General features: G+C 48.0%; 1 protein-coding gene across 2 annotated transcripts in view; it reads left to right on the top strand.

The window, feature by feature from the left end:
• Positions 1 to 18489, top strand: part of HP1BP3 (heterochromatin protein 1 binding protein 3) — a 707156-nt gene that overhangs the window by 204897 nt on the left and 483770 nt on the right. For both annotated transcript variants that reach the window (XM_069240026.1, XM_069240025.1), the window contains exon 4: positions 17350 to 17509. In XM_069240026.1, the coding sequence (XP_069096127.1) occupies positions 17350 to 17509 (160 nt within the window). The remainder of the gene's footprint in view (positions 1 to 17349; positions 17510 to 18489) is intronic.

Consider the following 18489-nt stretch of genomic DNA (forward strand, 5'->3'; position numbering starts at 1 on the left):
TGCCAAGGCTTGTTGAGACTTCCTCTGGGAGATGTTCAGGCACCAAGAAGCCCTGGCCTCCAGCACTCTGCAACTCGAAGATCAACTCCTGTCTTGCAACTCTTGCGACGTGGGACTTTTGTTTAGTTATGCTGCTGAGGCCCCCTTGTGACTCCCTGTGCCAGTCACCTGTGGGTCACTCATGGGGGCTCCAATGACTTTTGCTGGCCTTCCTGTATGCTGAGGGCCAGCCCTGACTCCCTTTCCAGGGTAGAGTCTCCTGGGACCTTGCTGGTTCCCAAAAACTCTGTAACTCCATCTTTGTCTCCTGCTTGCATTTGCCACTGCTTGTTGGTGACCTGGCTGGTCACTGCCCTCCTGCAATCTGGTGACCGTTGAGGGACCGCTCGTGAGGGACTCATGAGACCTTCAGCAGCTCCTGTACCCCCCAGCTGGGCTTCCTCCTACATTGACTTGCAGGAACTTCACCTGCACTACCAGGGCACCTCTGGGGGGTGCTGGACTCGGTCGCCTTCCTTTTCTGGTCTTCCATGTCTGGAATCTCTCCTTGGGTTCCGCTGGCATGGTTCACGGGTCGTGACTGCAGCTAGACAATCCAAGGCTTCCACTGACTGCAGAAAGAGTCCCTTCTCCCTCTGCATCTGGGTTCCTGGTGTAGGTGCCCCTGTCTTCTGGGTATCCTGGGGTGGGGACACACTCCAACCTTCCACTTGTCTACTGGTTTCCTCGGGGTCAACTGGGAGGGTCCTGAAATGCATCCAACCACAACTTTCCTATGTTAGCCTATGGAATGACTGGTTAGGTAACCCCTCTGCACATGGTCGCTGGGGACACTTGCTGTACTTACCTCTGGTGCCTTCAGCTTTCCCCATTTCCTAGCTAACTACCATACTTGCCTTGGTTGGGTTCACTATTTTGCATTCCACTTACTTTGTATATGGTTTGCCCACCCACCCCAATATGGCCTTGTACATGTAATTCTATTTCAGCTGATTATTTTGTGTATATGTGGTTGTAGATATCTTCAAAGGGAGATATACCAATGCTAGTCTTGTAGTAGTTCTACTGTAACAAAGAATCATTTATTTTTGCCACATTTCTGTGGTTCTTTCTTTTGAGTGAGTTACTGTCTTTACTACTGTGGTATTGTAGGTGCTTTACATTCCTCCTCGAAAAGCTTTAGCTGCTCACCTCAGCTACCCATAGAGAGCTTTTGCTATCTGGACAACTATTGACTATCATTAAGAGTTGCTTGGACCCAGTATACGGTGCCACACCATAATCTGATCCGGCCTCCTACAATGATAATGATCCAGGACAAGATGTCCCTGCCGTCCTATGATGGGGAAGAGGAAGGTTACAGTTCGTTACCGCCATTCACACTGTAATAAACATGGTTATGAGTAATATGGTGATGATAGATGTGATGAGTTTAACTACCACAAGCCCCCTCTGATGTAGGTTCCTGTAGATTTAATCTGTGATCTTCAGTCCATGAAAATGATGCATTACTATATAATGTTCCTACCTGTTCCACAAACTCGAATTATGCAACACTTGTTATCCAGCTGCCAAACATGCTACTATCAAATAAACAGCCACAACAACCTCCGCTGCCATTGCATCATCCATTTAATTTAATTCCTAAAGAAATAAGGGAAGAACCAGCGCAATCTTGTGTGAGGTGGGAAATGGTCATCTACCAATATTATTGATGCATTTATAGATGAGTCTACCCTATGCTTTCAACATCTTGCTGGGGCTGAGGTTCTTGATTGCCAGGCTTGGCTGCCATTGCACTTCTATCCACCAGGAAGTAAAGAGAGATATTCATGACATGGCTTTAGATGATAGACATGTTTTTTGGCTGCCACAATGAGAAAGCACTTCAAACACATCAACAAAACTCTGAGAAGAGCAAAGTCATTGGACATCTTATAAACCTGACAGCCAGAGCTCATTTGAGGGGCATAAGGCAGTACACCACAGTTATTTCATCCAGCTTAGCCATATTACTAACAGCAAGCCAAATTGGTTAATTAAAGAAGGCTGTACTAGCCCTCTCAGCCACCTAGAATAACTGAACACCACAGTTCTACTGCCCTTAGTCTAAAAACCATGGAGGGGGACATTTGAAATCACAAGAGGATAGTGACTACCCACTGGCTCAAGCTGCTTCTTCCTCCCCCTTGCTCTCCTGTCATGTGGATGGAAGGTTCTCTGCCCATCTTCAAGAGTGGTCCAGTATCACTCTTGACAAATAGTTTGTAGACCCCATTATGAGGGAACATATAAATATGACTGAGAGACCCCATACTGCTCACTCAGCTTAATGCCCATTCACATCTACTTGAAAACATTTTTTGTGTTAAGAAAGGCTACTTTCAAGCCCATCGCTTCTTCATGATGTTTGTGGCAACGGTGATGGCTTGCCTGTGGCATTATAGACAGCATATATTTATCTTCCAGGGGATCCTCATCAATAGTCATAAACACTGAATATTCCTGCCAACGTGCGGGGACCCCAGAGCATATAAAAACACACATGCATATGTATGTGAAATATATGAAAAATAATAATTTAGTAGAGCATGTCAATACTAATATAATCTATACATGTGTAAACAGTAATGCAGTCTATGTTGAGAAAAACAGGCTAAAATGTTTTATTTTTAGAGCTTTCTTTTTTTGTTTGTTTTAAACATGAGATAAAAACCTTTCATTAAAGGTAAAAGACTTTCTGTAATCCAAGTATAAGGTATAGAAAAGTATAAGTATTCTATAATAAAATAGAAAAAACTACATTGAAAATAAAGAAGCATTATTAGCCAATAGGCTGCATGCAGGTTAGCACAGCAGAATCAGAAAACTGGCACCGTGCCTTTAAGACCCTGAGCACCTCCAGTATCCCACCATGCCTCAGGGGTGAGAGTGAGGTGACAGTTGGTTCACAGTTAGGTCAGTTTTTTTTCCCCTGTTACAAGGAGACATAGAAGAGACAAATGAGTAGTGGTGCACTTCTAAAAATAACGTCCAGGGAGGAGGGTGCGTTGTTTATGACTTTGATGAGGATCCTCCTGGAAGAGAACTAGGATTTACAGGTAAGTAACTTATCTTTCTCTTCTAGGGGATCCTCATCAATGGTCATAAACACTGAATAGATTAGCAAGCCCATCCCATATCCCTGCGGGCGAAGTGATAGAAGTGCAGGTAACGTATTTGTCTTATGCAAATACATTTCTTAAAGAATCCTGACCCATTTGAGTGCCTGTTTCGGCATCTGAATCTAGACAGTAATACCTGGTAAAAGTATGTATGGCTCTCCATGTGGCAGCTTTGCAAATTTCGGAGATGGGCACATTCTTAAGAAGGGCTGTAGTTGCCGCTTTCCCTCTTGTGGAGTGAGCTTTATCCGACAATTGCTTGTTAGCCAATTGGTATGCAGTCACAATACACAAAACTATCCATCTAGAAATAGTCTGTTTTGAGACCGCTCTCCCTGTTCTCATATGTCCATAATTAACAAATAAGCAATCAGATAGTCTGATTGCCTTTGTCTTATCAAGGTAAAATTTCAGTACTCTCATAAGGTCCAGGGAGAGTAAGGCTTTCTCCGCCGGAGTAACAGGTTTAGGAAAAAAAGTTGGAAGTGATATCGTTTGGTTAATATGGAAGTCTGACATTACCTTAGGCAAAAACGATGGGCGGGTTCTTAGAACTACTGTTATTGTGGAAAGCCTTGTAGGGTTCCTTTGAACATAGAGCCTGAATCTCACTGACCCTTCTAGCCGAGGTAATGGCTACTAGAAAAGCTGCCTTCCACGTAAGGTGTTGCAAAGAAGCTTTATGGATGGGCTCAAAAGGAGTGGGCATAAGTCTAGACAAGACCACATTCAATTCCCATACCTCTAACTCAAGCAAATTGCAGACCCATTGCATTGCAAATGCTTGTTTAAATAGTATATAGTGACCATCGACTTGGAATCAGTGGTAATTGTGTTTCCTAGATGCCTAATTTGCATTTAGGAAATGCTTTGTACATTTATATAGGAATCACAAATATGTAATCCCTATTTGCGATTCCCTATTTAGAGGATCGCACTTTACGATTTCTACTAGTTAATCACAATTTCCGATTCCCTAAAGGGCTTTGTGCATCTGAAAATCCCATTTAACATTTCTTAACAGCCCAAAATAGTAATTTGGACTGCTAAGAAATGCTAAATGGCTTTGTACATCTGGCACAAAATGCCTAGCAGTGATAAAGATGCATTTAAGGAAGAAAGGGTTATCCTTACCTAGATGATTGACTGGTAAAGGCAAAATTGTTTAAACAATGCATGGGCAGCATAAGGACAGTAATGAGAACATTATACAATCTAGGGTTTTCCATAAACCTGGAAAAATTGTCCCCAACACAGGAAAGCAAAAAGACAGTTCATGCACCAGAATGAACTCTAAAGAAGGGAAAGCATTTGCTGCACAGAAGAGAATCCTAGCATTGACAGTAAGTTCGCCTTTTCCAGAAGGGGCAGGCTCTGTCAATGAGGACTTCGTAGAAGCGGATGCTGAGGATGGCCTCATGCATACCACTCTTACTAAATGCTACACTGCACATGAGACCACTACAGGAATGACTGCAGTGTCAGTAGTCACAATCACCAGAGAGTTGCAAAGATCTCATGGTTGTCAGAGACAGAGTATTCAAGGATATAAAGTTTTGGAATGCAAGGAACATCACAGTAGGGAGAAGTTTGAAACACCCAACTCAGCGGCACGGGCGCGTCCGGGTGCAGTGTGCAAACAAGCGTCTGGTTCGCAATAGAGATCAATGGGAGACCAAGGGGTCTCTTCAGCGATGCAGGCAAGGGGGGGGCTCCTCGGGGTAGCCACCACCTAGGCAAGGGAGAGGGCCATCTGGGGGTCGCTCCTGCACTGGAGGTCGGATCCTTCAGGTCCTGGGGGCTGCGGATGCAGAGTCTTTACCAGGCGTCGGGTCTTTGAAGCAGGCAGTCGCGGTCAGGGGGAGCCTCGGGATTCCCTCTGCAGGCGTCGCTGTGGGAAAACAGGGGGGGGGTCAACTATGGCTACTCACGGTCTCGTAGTCGCCAGGGAGTCCTCCCTGTGGTGTTTGTTCTCCCCAAGTCGAGCCGGGGGCGTCGGGTGCAGAGTGCAAAGTCTCACGCTTCCGGCGGGAAACGTGTGTTGTTTCAAAGTTGCTTCTTTGTTGCAAAGTTGCAGTCTTTGGGGAACAGAGCCGCTGTCCTCGGGAGTTTTTGGTCCTTCTAGATGCAGGGTAGTCCTCTGAGGCTTCAGAGGTTGCTGGACCCTGGGAACGCGTCGCTGGAGCAGTGTCTTTAGAAGTGGGGAGACAGGCCGGTAGAGCTGGTGCCAAAGCAGTTGGTGTCTGTCTTCTCTGCAGGGTTTTTCAGTTCAGCACTCCTCTTCTTCTTAGGTTGCAGGAATCTGAGTTCCTAGGTTCTAGGGAGCCCCTAAATATAGAATTTAGGGGGGTGTTTAGCTCTGGGGGTTAATAGCCAATGGCTACTAGCCCTGAGGGTGGCTACACCCTCTTTGTGCCTCCTCCCTGAGGAGAGGGGGGCACATTCCTATCCCTATTGGGGGAATCCTCCATCTGCAAGATGGAGGATTTCTAAAGGCAGGGGTCACCTCAGCTCAGGGGCTGTCCTGACTGGCCAGTGACTCCTCCTTGTTTTTCTCATTATCTCCTCCGGCCTTGCTGCCATAAGTGGGGCCGTGGCCAGAAGGGGCGGGCAACTCCACTAGCTGGAGTGCCCTGGGGTGCTGTAAGAAAGGGGGTGAGCCTTTGAGCACCTCCACCCAGTACAGGCTTTGTTACTAGTCACAGTGACAAAGACACTCTCCCCATATGGCCAGCAACATGTCTGGTGTGTGGCAGGCTGCTAAAATCAGTCCGCCTACATGGGTAGTGGGTTAAGGTTTCAGGGGGCACCTCTAAGGTGCCCTCTGGGGTGTATGTTACAATAAAAAGTACACTGGCGCATCAGTGTGCATTTATTGTGCTGAGAAGTTTGATACCAAACTTCCCAGTTTTCAGTGTAGCCATTATGGTGCTGTGGAGTTCGTGCATGACAGACTCCCAAACCATATACTCTTATGGCTACCCTGCACTTAGAATGTCTAAGGTTTTGCTTAGACACTGTAGGGACATAGTGCTGATGCACTTATGCCCTCACCTATGGTATAGTGCACCCTGCCTTAGGGCTGTAAGGCCTGGTAGAGGGGTGACTTACCTATACCTATAGGCATTGTGAGGTTGGCATGGCACCCTGAGGGTAGTGCCATTTCGACTTAGTCATTTTATCCCCACTAGCACACACAAGCTGGCTTGTGTGTCTGTGCTGAGTGAGGGGTCCCCAGGGTGGGATAAGACATGCTGCAGCCCTTAGAGACCTTCCCTGGCATCAGGGCCCTTGGTACCAGGTGTACCAGTTACAAGGGACTTACCTGGATGCCAGGGTGTGCCAATTGTGGAAACAAAAGTACATGTTAGGGAAAGAACACTGGTGCTGGGGCCTGATTAGCAGGCCTCAGCACACTTTCAAATCATAACTTGGCATCAGCAAAGGCAAAAAGTCAGCGGGTCGCCATGCCAAAGAGGCATTTCCTTACATATACCTATTCCTAACTCCGACCCTGAGCAGGAATGACATCGCCTGATGCTGATTCAGACTATGATGTGGACATTTCTCCCCAGGTTGGATCCTAACCCTTATACCTATGGGTATGGTGAGAGTATGGCAGTGTCGCTGGATCCTTTATAATACCAGCTCAAAGACGCTTACATAGACTGGGCTTAGGAATTAGGTGAAGCCAATGGGTTGGACACCATGCCTTTCTCCTACTGTGGTTACAGAGGAGGAAGCCTCCTTTTTGATGCTGGTGTGAGGAGCGGCCGGGGTCCTGGGTCTCGAGCTGCCTTCAGTGGCGGTCAGGTCTAACCTTCTAACTGTGGTGCTTCAGCCCGGGTCTTCTACATCTAAACCAGAGTTTAGTCATTAAAACTACCTCACGGAACCCTAAACAGGGAATCAAAAAGACTGGACCAACTTGGGAAGGAAAAGTTTTCTTCCTCCAGTCTGACATTGCGGTCCTTGAACACGACATGTCTTTTGGGCAGTTACACCCATACTTTATTGGATATGGTAGTGCATGTGCTGCCACAGGTTCTGGAGGAGGTCTGGGCCATTCCCTCCCAAGCTGTTGCTGATAGAAGAGACTGTTAAGTTCACAATTCGATGTGGACTGGACACCACTGTCTCACTGGGCAGTTGGGTTGAGTCTGCAGTGTCCATTTTGGCATCACGCTTGGTTGATGACTTCTTGCTTTTCAGGGGATGTCCATCAGTCACTTATGGACATGCCCTTCGATGGCACCCATCTGTTCTGAGAGAAGGCGGACTCTGCACTAGAGCTCTTTAAGGAGCCCCAGGTTACGGCTCGGTCTCTTGGCCTCACAGCTGTTCCCTTACCCCCTCATTTCGCTTGTCACCTCTTTCTTGGCTATTGAAGGGGCTCCCAACTGCACCCATTTCCCTCCAGCCACCGTGCCACGCATGCTGCCCACCCTCCAAATCTTCCTAGTCCGTCGTCCCACCACGGATCAGTTGGTGGAAGGATTCACCAACACATGCTCCACTTGTAGTCCATCACGACAGACAGGTGGGTTTTGCAAAGCGTCCTAAGGGGCTACTCCTTCCCCTTAGAGACTACCCCTCCTGCCATGCAAGCGTCCTACGATTGTATGACGGAGGATCACTTGGCACTTCTCTGCAAGGAGGTTACAGCTGTCTTGGCCAAGGGGAGCCATACAGAGGGTCCCTGGGCAGAAGTATGTTGTGGTTATTATTCCTGCTACTTTCTGGTGCCGAAAAAGGACAATGGCCTTCGTCCTATCCTAGACCTGTGGGCCCTTATTCTCTTCCTTAGGATGGAGAAGTTCAAAATGCTAGCTCTCGCTCAGGTCCTCTCTGCCCTGGAGACTGGATGGTAGCATTGGACTTGCAGAACACCTATTTTCATATTCCTGTCCTACCTGCACACAGATGTTACCTACAGTTAATGGTAGGTCACAAGCATTTTCAGTTCACCATGCTCCCCTTCGGTCTTCATAACGCCCCTCAGGTGTTCACAAAAGTGATGCCAGCGGTCGCAGATCATCTGTGCCGGCTAGGGATTTCAGTCAGACTTCTCCTACCTTAATGACTGGCTGTTGAAGGTGGGCTTGCCCCAGGCTGTTGTCCCCCCACCTCTTGACTACGGTGAACCTCCTGCATTCGCTGGGGTTCACTATAAACTTGCCAAAGTCACACCTGACTTCCTCTCAGGCACTCCCTATCATCAAAGCTGTTCTGGACACAGTGCAGATTTTGGGTTTATCGTCTTGTGCGGCGAGCCCAGGATATTTAGGCTTTGATACTGATGTTTCAGCTTCTATCCTGGGTTTTGGTGAGAATGACTGAGGTTGCCGCGCCTCATGGCCTCCTGCATTCTGTTCGTCACACATGCCATATGGCATATGCAGGCTCTACAGTTGGACCTGAAGTTCCAGTGGGCACAGCATCAGGATCTCGTCGGGAACTATGGACCATCTGCAGTGGTGGCTAACGAACCAAGATTGGGTCTGAGGCAGATCCCTCTCCCTTTCCTAACCTGAACAGGATGGGGCAGCCACATGGGAGAGGCAGGAGCTCAGGGCAATCAGGCTTGCTTTGAAAGTATTCCTTCTCAGTCTCAAAGAAAAAGTGGTGCAGGTGTTCACAGAGAAAACCACCGCAATATGGTACTGCAACAGGCAGGGTGGGGTGGGGTGGGGTGGGGCGGGGCGTGGACCCTTGTCAGAGGCCGTGTGTCTCTGGACATGGCTGGACTGGCAGGGCATATCCCTGGTGGTTCTGTATCTGGCGGGCTCTCGCTGAATGCCAGAGCAGACAAACTCGGCCGTCGATGCATAGACGTGCATGATTGGCGTCTCCGTCTGGAGGTGGCGCAAGGTCTTTCAGCTGTGAGGAGAGCTTTGGTTAGATTTGTTTTGAGTTTCCATGGAGGTACTCACTCAGTGCCACTTTTCATCTCAAGTGAAACTCGGGCCTCCTGTACACCTTTCCGCCAACACCACTTCTGCCCAGAGGTCTCAAGAAGTTCAAGAACGACCGGGACCAAGTAATTATTGTTGCTCCTTACTGGGCATGGAGAGTATTTTATCCCGAGCTTCTGAGGATGGGCATAGATCTTCCACTCAAACGTCCTTTTTGGGAGGATCTTCTGTCGCAACTGCAGTGGAGGCTTCTCCACCGGAACCTGTCCAGTCTCCTTGCGTGGAGATTGAATGTCAGCAGTTGATAGCTTTCGACCTTCTGCCCGAAGTCTGTGATGTTATCCTTGCAGCCAAGCGTCTCTCCACCAAAACGGTATAGGCATGTCGTTGGCATAAATTTGTGGCATGGAGTACCAATAAAAACTGCTGATTCTCTTTTGCACCTCTATCTGTGGTTCTTTTGTTTATCCTTTCTCTTGTCCAGCAGAGCTCTTCTTTAGGCACCTTTAAGGGTTATCTGTGTGCAATCTCAGCTTTCCTCAGACTTCCTGATCAACCCTCATTGTTTGAATCTCTCATTGTTGTGAGATTTCTCAAGGGTGTTACCCACATTCTCTTCCAGGGGATCCTCATCAATAGTCATAAACATTGAATATTCCCGCCCTTGTGCGGGGACCCCGGAGCATATATAAAATATATACACATTATACATGTGTAACAAACAGTCATGCAGGCTATCATGTTAAAAACAGGCTAAAATGCTTTATTTCTATGAAGTTTTTTTTTTTTTTTTTTTTTTAATTAAATACTACAATAGAGCCTAAATAAGTACCCAAGCTCCTAAAACTAGGCTTGGGGAAGTAAGCAGTAGCAAACTCTAGTGAAAAAATAGAGAAAACTGCATTGAAAAACAATGAAGCATTCTTAGCCAATAGGCTGCATGTAGGTTAACACAGGAGAACCATAAAAACTTTGGGACCGTGCCTTTAAGACCCTGAGCACCTCCAGTATCCCACCATGCCTCAGGGGTGAAGGAAAGGTGACAGTTGGTTCACAGTTAGGTCAGTTCTTTTTTCCGGCTTCTTCTGAGAGGATCCTGGAGCATTGAGCTCTCAGTTTTTCTGAGTTTTCCTCAGAAAAATTCTTTAAAAAAGCGTTTTTTCACTTTTCACTCGACAAGTAACATCTTTGTCTGAGCTAGGAAGGTTTTTCTGACAGAAAAATGCCTTCTCTTTTTGTCAAATGCCCTGCTTGTGGGAAGAAGGCCCAGTCAGATCCCCACTCTCTGTGCATAGTGTGCCTGCCTCAGAGTCACTGCCCTGACACTTGTAAGTACTGTAAGAACATGTCTAGGAGGACTCTGAAAGACAGAGAGAAGATCCGACTTCATGGGCTTCAGGAGAGGAAAAGAACATCGTCCTCCTCACTCCCCAGGCATCCAGAAGGCCATTCTCAGGAGCGAATGGCCCGGTCGACGTCGACAGGTAGGAAAATACCTGTTTGTTCACCGTTGACGTCGTCGCTACCACCGTCCCATCGGCATGGATCGCCGTCGACGGCGACACACCCGACGTCGAAGGGAACGTCGTTGAGGGAACATCAGAGCAGGGGCAGGTCTCCGTCGACGGCAGCCCGCCGATCGACGTCGAGCCATCGCCGGCATGCCCGGTCGCCGCCAAAGGCTGTGCGCCCCCCGACGTCAGGACACACGGCGTCGAGATCTCCACGACGGCACGAGAAACATCCGCCGTCAACCTCCCATCGCTCCACGTCGAGGCACACGACTGCGAGCAGGTCGAGGTCCAAGGAACGCCGTTCGACGTCAAGGCACTCAACGTCGAGGCACTCAACGTCGAGGCAGGACCAACCGACTGGGCGTCCTTCGACGTCGAAACAGCCATCGACGTCGACGCAGGTTTTACCTGTCCAACAGGGAGCAGAACATCGCCCCTCGCCAGACAAGGCTCCGTCTCCAGTGGTCTCCATACCGAGCGACTCTTCTCGGTCAAGAGCATCTCCTGGGCATGTCTCGCCCATCAACCTATCTCTGAGATGGCTGGAGAGCCTCAACAGACCAGCGGCCTCCCCAGATTCGCAATATTCGCGAATGTATTCACCCACTGCCTCCCCGCCAAGAACGCCGACAGCCGGGGCAGAACGGGCTCGTTCAGCTCCTCGACAGCCGACCGCGAGGCCTAGGCGCTCGGCTACAGCGTCCCGCAGCAGATCTCGCTCTCAACGGAGATCCAGGTCGCGCTCAAGAAGATCACCCTCTTGGTCTTCATCAGGCTCTTCTGTCGGGCGTTACTCACCTACTCTTACAGATTCACCACCTGCTAGAGTCTCACCAGTGGATGACATAACCACATTCAACGAGGTGTTGCTAAGAGGAGCGCAGAAACTCAATATAGAGGTTCCAGAACCGTCTCCCTCCTCATCAATCATCTTTGAGACACTACAACAGAGATCAGCGTCGAAAAAGTTGCTGCCTCTAGTGCCTGGTTTGTTGCAGCCAACCATGGACACTTTTCTGGCCCCAGCCTCGCTTAAGTCTGCCCCGGCTCGGATTCTTAAAAAGTACAAGGCTCCAGAGCAAGACCCTTTATTCCTTAGGAAGGATCCGCCACCAGACTCAGTGATCATAGCTGCCGCCCGAAAGACCCACTCAGTGGCATCTTCATCCACGGTACCCCCGGATAAAGAGAGCAGGCATTTAGAATCTCTGGGAAGAAAGATGTGCGGGACAGCGGCTTCAGCAATGAAGGTCTCTAGTGCGTCTGCGCTCCTGGGCAGGTACGATCGTTCTCTGTGGGATTCCCTCAGTAGATTTACAGAAAAACTGCCCAGAGAAGACAGGCAAGTTTTCTAAGAGATTCTACAGGAAGGATGCCTGGTATCTAACCAAGTTATCAGCGCGGCAGCGGATGGGGCGGATTTGGCGGCTCATGGGTACGCACATGGTATCTGTGCGAGGAGATCTTCCTGGCTGAGGCTCACTGGCTTGAAACAGGAGGCACAACAACGTATCCTGAATCTCCCATTTGCCGGGAATTCTCTATTCGGTGCCCACGCAGACGAAGAGATGGCCCGCATGAAGACCGAGGTGGATACCATGAAGGCGGTAGGCCTCGAAAGAAGGAAATATTTCAGGCGGAGGTACAGACCGTACGATAGACGCCCTTTCCAACAGAGGGTTCAAACCCCTCATTGGTCGCAAAGGTCTCAGCAACGACAGGGACGCCCTCTGTTTCAGCGAAGAAACACAAGGGAGCGAGGGTCAAGCAGACCACAACAGTCCACTCCAAAAGCACCCACTAAGCAATGAAGTCTCGCTTCCCTCGACACTGTACACCACTCCGGTGGGGGGAAGTATTATTGCTCATCTTCACGAGTGGCACTCTATCACAAGAGACAAATGGGTGCTCAATATTGTCGAACATGGCTATTCTCTTCTTTTCAAACAGCCTCCACCACACTTGCCACCAACCAAACACAATCCGTCTCATCTCACCTTGTTACGCAAGGAGGCTCTCGCCCTCCTAAGAAAGAATGCCATAGAAAGGGTTCCACCTGCCCACAGAGGAAAGGGGGTCTACTCCCGTTACTTTCTAGTAGCAAAGAAGGGTCAAGAGGGCGTTTTCAGGCCAATCCTAGATCTAAGACTGCTGAACAAATACATAAAAAAGCAGAAGTTCAGAATGCTAGCGCTTCACCAAATTTTCCCTCAACTGCATCAGGGAGACTGGATGTGCTCCATCGACCTGCAGGATGCGTATTTCCACATCCCAATAGCTCCAAAGCATCGAAAATTCCTGCGCTTTCGAGTAGCGTTACAGCATTACCAGTTCAGGGTTCTACCCTTTGGCCTGAAATCTGCTCCAAGAGTTTTCTCAATGTATGGCAGTGGTGGCGGCACATCTACGAAGACAAAGGATATACATATATCCATACCTAGACGACTGGCTACTAAAGGCTTCTTCTCCGGAGCAGGCGAGAAGCCATCGGGACATTGTACTAGGAGTTTGCGAAGCTCTAGGTCTTCAGGTCAATTACCAGAAGTCAACCTTGACTCCAACGCAGAGTCTTCACTACCTAGGCGCTATCATAAACACAGAACTACAAAAAGTGTATCCTTCGGAGGAACGACTGTCCTCAATAAACAAGAAGTGCCAGGACCTGTTGAGAACCAGCGCACCTACGGCACGTCAGGTGACATCACTACTGGGCTCCATGGCATCGTGCATCTTTATTGTCCCAAATGCCAGACTCCACATGAGACCCCTCCAAGAGGCATTGGAGGCCAATTGGAGCCAAAGAACAGGTCGCTGGGAAGACACAATGCGGCTACCGGAGGTAGCACTTCAGTCATTGAGATGGTGGATGCACAGACCTCACCTGTCAGTGGGCGCTCCGTTTCACCAGGTACTTCCATCCGACACTCTGGTAACGGATGCGTCTCTTCAGGGATGGGGGGCTCATCTGGGTCCTTTTCAAGCGCAGGGTCTGTGGTCAGACAAGGAGAAGCAGTACCACATCAATCTGCTAGAACTCAGAGCGGTCCATCTGGCTCTCAAGTCTTTCACACCGCTAATTCAGGGGAAAACTCTATTGATACAGACGGACAATACAACCACGATGTATTACTTGAACAAACCAGGGGGAACGAGATCCCTACCCCTTTCACGAGAGTCCCAAGCGATATGGCATTGGCTCCTGGCCAGAGGAATGTCAATCACAGCAGTTCACCTGCCAGGTCAGCAGAACGTAGAAGCAGACTTTCTAAGCAGACACCTGGAGGACGTTCACGATTGGGTCCTGCACGACGAAGTCGCAGAATACATCTTCGCGCAATGGGGTCGGCCTCAACTGGACCTCTTCGCAGACGATGTAAACAGGAAATGCCCAGACTTCGCATCCAGGTTCTACCGTCCGGGATCTCTAGGGAATGCCCTGTTGATCGACTGGTCAGGGACATTTCTTTACGCTTTTCCGCCCATTCCCCTCATTCCGGCAGTGATCCGCAAACTTTACGGATCCAGGACCAGAATGATTCTTATAGCGCCACAATGGCCTCGACAATTCTGGTACACGGATCTCCTCAACCTGTCGGAAAAACCTCACAGGAGGCTGCCGTGCAGACCGGATCTTCTGAGCAGAATGGAGGGCAGGATTCTGCATCCCAACCTACCCTCTCTGAGCTTAACAGCATGGCTCCTGAATTCCTGCAGTATGGGCACTTAGGACTCTCGCAGGAGTGCATGAACATCTTGAAAGAGTCCAAACGGCCTTCCACGCGGCGTTCCTACGCTTTTACGTGGAAGAGATTCTACATATGGTGCTGTCAGCAAGGCCATAATCCCATACGGGCGCAGGAGGACGTCATACTGTCCTATTTGCTTCACCTAGCGAAATCCGGTCTGCAGGTATCATCTATTAAGGTACATTTGTCTGCTATTACTGCCTATCGCAAGTCACCTTCTCAGGAATCCTTCTTTACGAAACCTGTAGTCAAGGATTTCTTAGAAGGTTTGAAGAAAGTTTTTCCTCCAATTCGGAGGCCTTCTCCTCCGTGGGAACTGAACATAGTCCTAGCAAAACTTATGGGCCCTCCTTTCGAGCCTATCCATAAGGCCTCCTTACAACACCTTACGTGGAAAACGGCTTTTCTGGTGGCCATTACTTCAGCGAGGAGGGTCAGTGAGATCCAGGCCTCGTCTGCAAAAGAACCGTACACGGTTTTTCATGACAATAGAGTAGTTCTACGAACTCGCCCATCTTTCCTTCCGAAGGTGGTGTCAGAATTCCATATTAATCAGACCATAACTTTACCGACGTTCTTTCCCAATCCGGAAACTCCGGCTGACAAAGCATTGCACTCATTAGACTTGAAAAGAGTGCTGAAATTTTATCTGGACAAGACAAAATCGATTAGACACTCTAACCGCTTGTTTGTGAACTATGGTCATTTAAGGACAGGAGAAGCAGCATCTAAGCGAACAATATCAAGATGGATAGTTTCTTGTATTGTTAATACTTACCAGCTAGCTAATAGACAATTGCTAGCGCGGCCTAGAGCGCATTCCACAAGGGGAAAAGCGGCTACTGCTGCTCTCCTTAACAATGTTCCTATATCTGAGATTTGTAAGGCTGCTACATGGAAGTCTGTCCATACTTTTACAAGACATTATTGTTTAGACTCAGATGCAAGAGCGGATGCCCAAGTGGGGCAGGCCTCTCTAAGGAATTTATTTGCGTAAGACATGTCTATTCCTGCACTTCTATCGGACAGTCCGCTGGGTTTAGGGATGGGCTTGCTAATCTATTCAATGTTTATGACTATTGATGAGGATCCCCTGGAAGAGAAGGATAAGTTACTTACCTGTAAATCCTAGTTCTCTTCCAGGGGTATCCTCATCAAAGTCATAAACAACCCACCCTCCTCCCCGGACGCACGTCTACTGGAAGTGCAGGACAGACAGTATTTTGATTCAATTATACAAATTGTCACCGTAAAAAGAACTGACCTAACTGTGAACCAACTGTCACCTTTCCTTCACCCCTGAGGCATGGTGGGATACTGGAGGTGCTCAGGGTCTTAAAGGCACAGTGCCAAAGTTTTTATGGTTCTCCTGTGTTAACCTACATGCAGCCTATTGGCTAAGAATGCTTCATTGTTTTTCAATGCAGTTTTCTCTATTTTTTCACTAGAGTTTGCTACTGCTTACTTCCCCAAGCCTAGTTTTAGGAGCTTGGGTACTTATTTAGGCTCTATTGTAGTATTTAATAAAAAAAAAAAAAAAAAAAAACTTCATAGAAATAAAGCATTTTAGCCTGTTTTTAACATGATAGCCTGCATGACTGTTTGTTACACATGTATAATGTGTATATATTTTATATATGCTCCGGGGTCCCCGCACAAGGGCGGGAATATTCAATGTTTATGACTTTGATGAGGATACCCCTGGAAGAGAACTAGGATTTACAGGTAAGTAACTTATCCTGATTCCACCTACCCCGTTTATAATGCCCCAGTGAGATTAGAACCTGGCCTTTACCTTCCTCATGTCTGCTCCTTTTGAGCCTCTGCATAATTGTCCTCTTTAGCTCCTAAAACTGCCTTCCTTGTAGCTATCACTTCTGCACAGAAAGTGAGTGAGCTACAAGCTGTATTTTTTGAAGCCACCCTTTATCTCTGTCCAGCCTGACAAAATCGTGCTTCGTATTAGGGCCTCTTTCCTCCCTAAAGTGGTCACACCCTTTGACATAGGCCAATTCATCACCTTGCCTACTTTTTACGTACCCCCCCCATCCTTCTTGTGAGGAGGAGAGACCTTACTGTCTGCATCCAAAAAGAGCATAGGTGTTTTACCTTAGTCGTACCAAACACTTCCCGATGGATGATCAACTCTTTGTGGGTGCGAAGAAAGGACGGGTGGTGCAGAAGAGAACCACCTCCAGGTGGTTTGTTCTCTGCATCTAAATGTGCTACGCTTTGGCTAAAAAGCAACCCCTGAGGGTTTATGGGCTCACTCCACCAAAGCAACAGCTGCAACCACTTTGTTAGGCCGTAGAGTTCCAGTCCCTGACATCTGCCAGGCAGCAAAGTGGGCATCCCTGCACACATTTACCAAACACTATTTTGGCTGTTTGATCCTGCAGAACTTCCTAGTATGATCTTGGTTCGCAGACTATCTTCCGTGGATGTTATTGCTTGGTTATGTATTCTAAAGTTAGGAATCTGCAACTAGAAGTCTCTGTCAAATGAACAAGTTACTTAATCTGGCAAAAAGGTATTTGGTAAAGACCTATTCTATTTGCATGTTCTTTACTGACACACCTATCGTCCCCGATGTGTCAACTGATTTATAAGGCTAGGGACTCCCTTTCAGGGCCTCCCTTTCAGGGCCATAGGTGCACCAGTCTCAATGTTCTTCATGGCACCACGCTTTTGGCGTGCAAAGTCATGAACACAAACTGACAGTGCACCGGGGTGGCACCTATATATGACCACAACGTCATCACGGCGACCACGATGGCTACGATGGATGTGGAGTCAACTGACGCGCAAGGATACTGCTTGAAGAAAAGTCTCCGGATACAGTCTGATGCCTGGGTGAAATTGTAAGTTAAAGAATCTGCAACTAGAATATGTCTCTATCAGATAATTTGTTACTGAAGGTAAGTTACGTGTTCTACAGTGCAGTACAAACTAATCAAGTCACAAAAAGTGTTATAATAAGACTTTTTTAAATGTTTTTTTCGTTCTTTAGTGAGAAGGACACATCTAAAGCGAAGGAGAAAAAAGTGAAGAAAACTATTCCAGTTTGGGCTACGTTAAGTGCTAGCCAGTTGGCTCGGGCACAAAAGGTGACACACCTAGCATCATCTTCACGTCCCAAGATGGATGCCATTCTCACCGATGCCATCAAAGTAAGGGAAAGTGACTTTCAGTATTTGGTGACTTCTACTTCAGTGGTTGTCTTGTGTTTGTGTACATACTCCATTTCAAAGGCTGTATTGATTTACAAATAGGCTTTTTCAATTGTGATTGGTCCTGCAAGTTTTAAAGAATTGGTAATTTAGTGTTCGATGGCATCTGTCGCTGTAGATACACATGTTCTGCATTAGCTCGCCAGATGGCGAGCTAATGCAGAACATGTGAATCTCAGCGACTGATGCCACGAACAGATGTACACTGGGTAAGTGACATTTTCAGTTCGATGGCATCTGTCGCTGTAGATACACATGTTCTGCATTAGCTCGCCATCTGGTGAGCTAATGCAGAACATGTGAATCTCAGCGACTGATGCCACGAACAGATGTACACTGGGTAAGTGACATTTTCAGTTCGATGGCATCTGTCGCTGTAGATACACATGTTCTGCATTAGCTCGCCATCTGGTGAGCTAATGCAGAACATGTGAATCTCAGCGACTGATGCCACGAACAGATGTACACTGGGTAAGTGACATTTTCAATTTGTTTATATTGAACCCCCCATTGGTGGTGCTGCGGTGGGATAAGATACTTGCATTGCTTTGCCACTTGGTTTCTGTAGGGAAATGCCTCCCTTGGCATGGTTACCCCCTACCTTTTTGCCTTTTTTTTTATGCTAGTTATGATTGAAAGTGTGCTGGAATCCTGCTAACCAGGCCCCAGCACCAGTGTTCTTTCCCTAAACTGCACCTTTGTTCCCACAATTGGCACAACCTTGGCCCACAGACAAGTCCCTTGTAACCGGTACCCCTGGTACCAATGGCCCTGTGGCCAGGGAAGGCCTCTAAGGGCTGTAGCATGTATTATGCCACCCTGGGGACCCCCTCACTCAGCACATGCACACTGCCCCACAGCTTGTGTGTGCTGGTGGGGAGAAAATGGCTAAGTCGACTTGGCACGCCCCTCAGAGTGCC

This window comes from Pleurodeles waltl, chromosome 6 (genome assembly GCF_031143425.1).
Source record: "Pleurodeles waltl isolate 20211129_DDA chromosome 6, aPleWal1.hap1.20221129, whole genome shotgun sequence".
Classification (NCBI taxonomy): Eukaryota; Metazoa; Chordata; class Amphibia; order Caudata; family Salamandridae; genus Pleurodeles; species Pleurodeles waltl.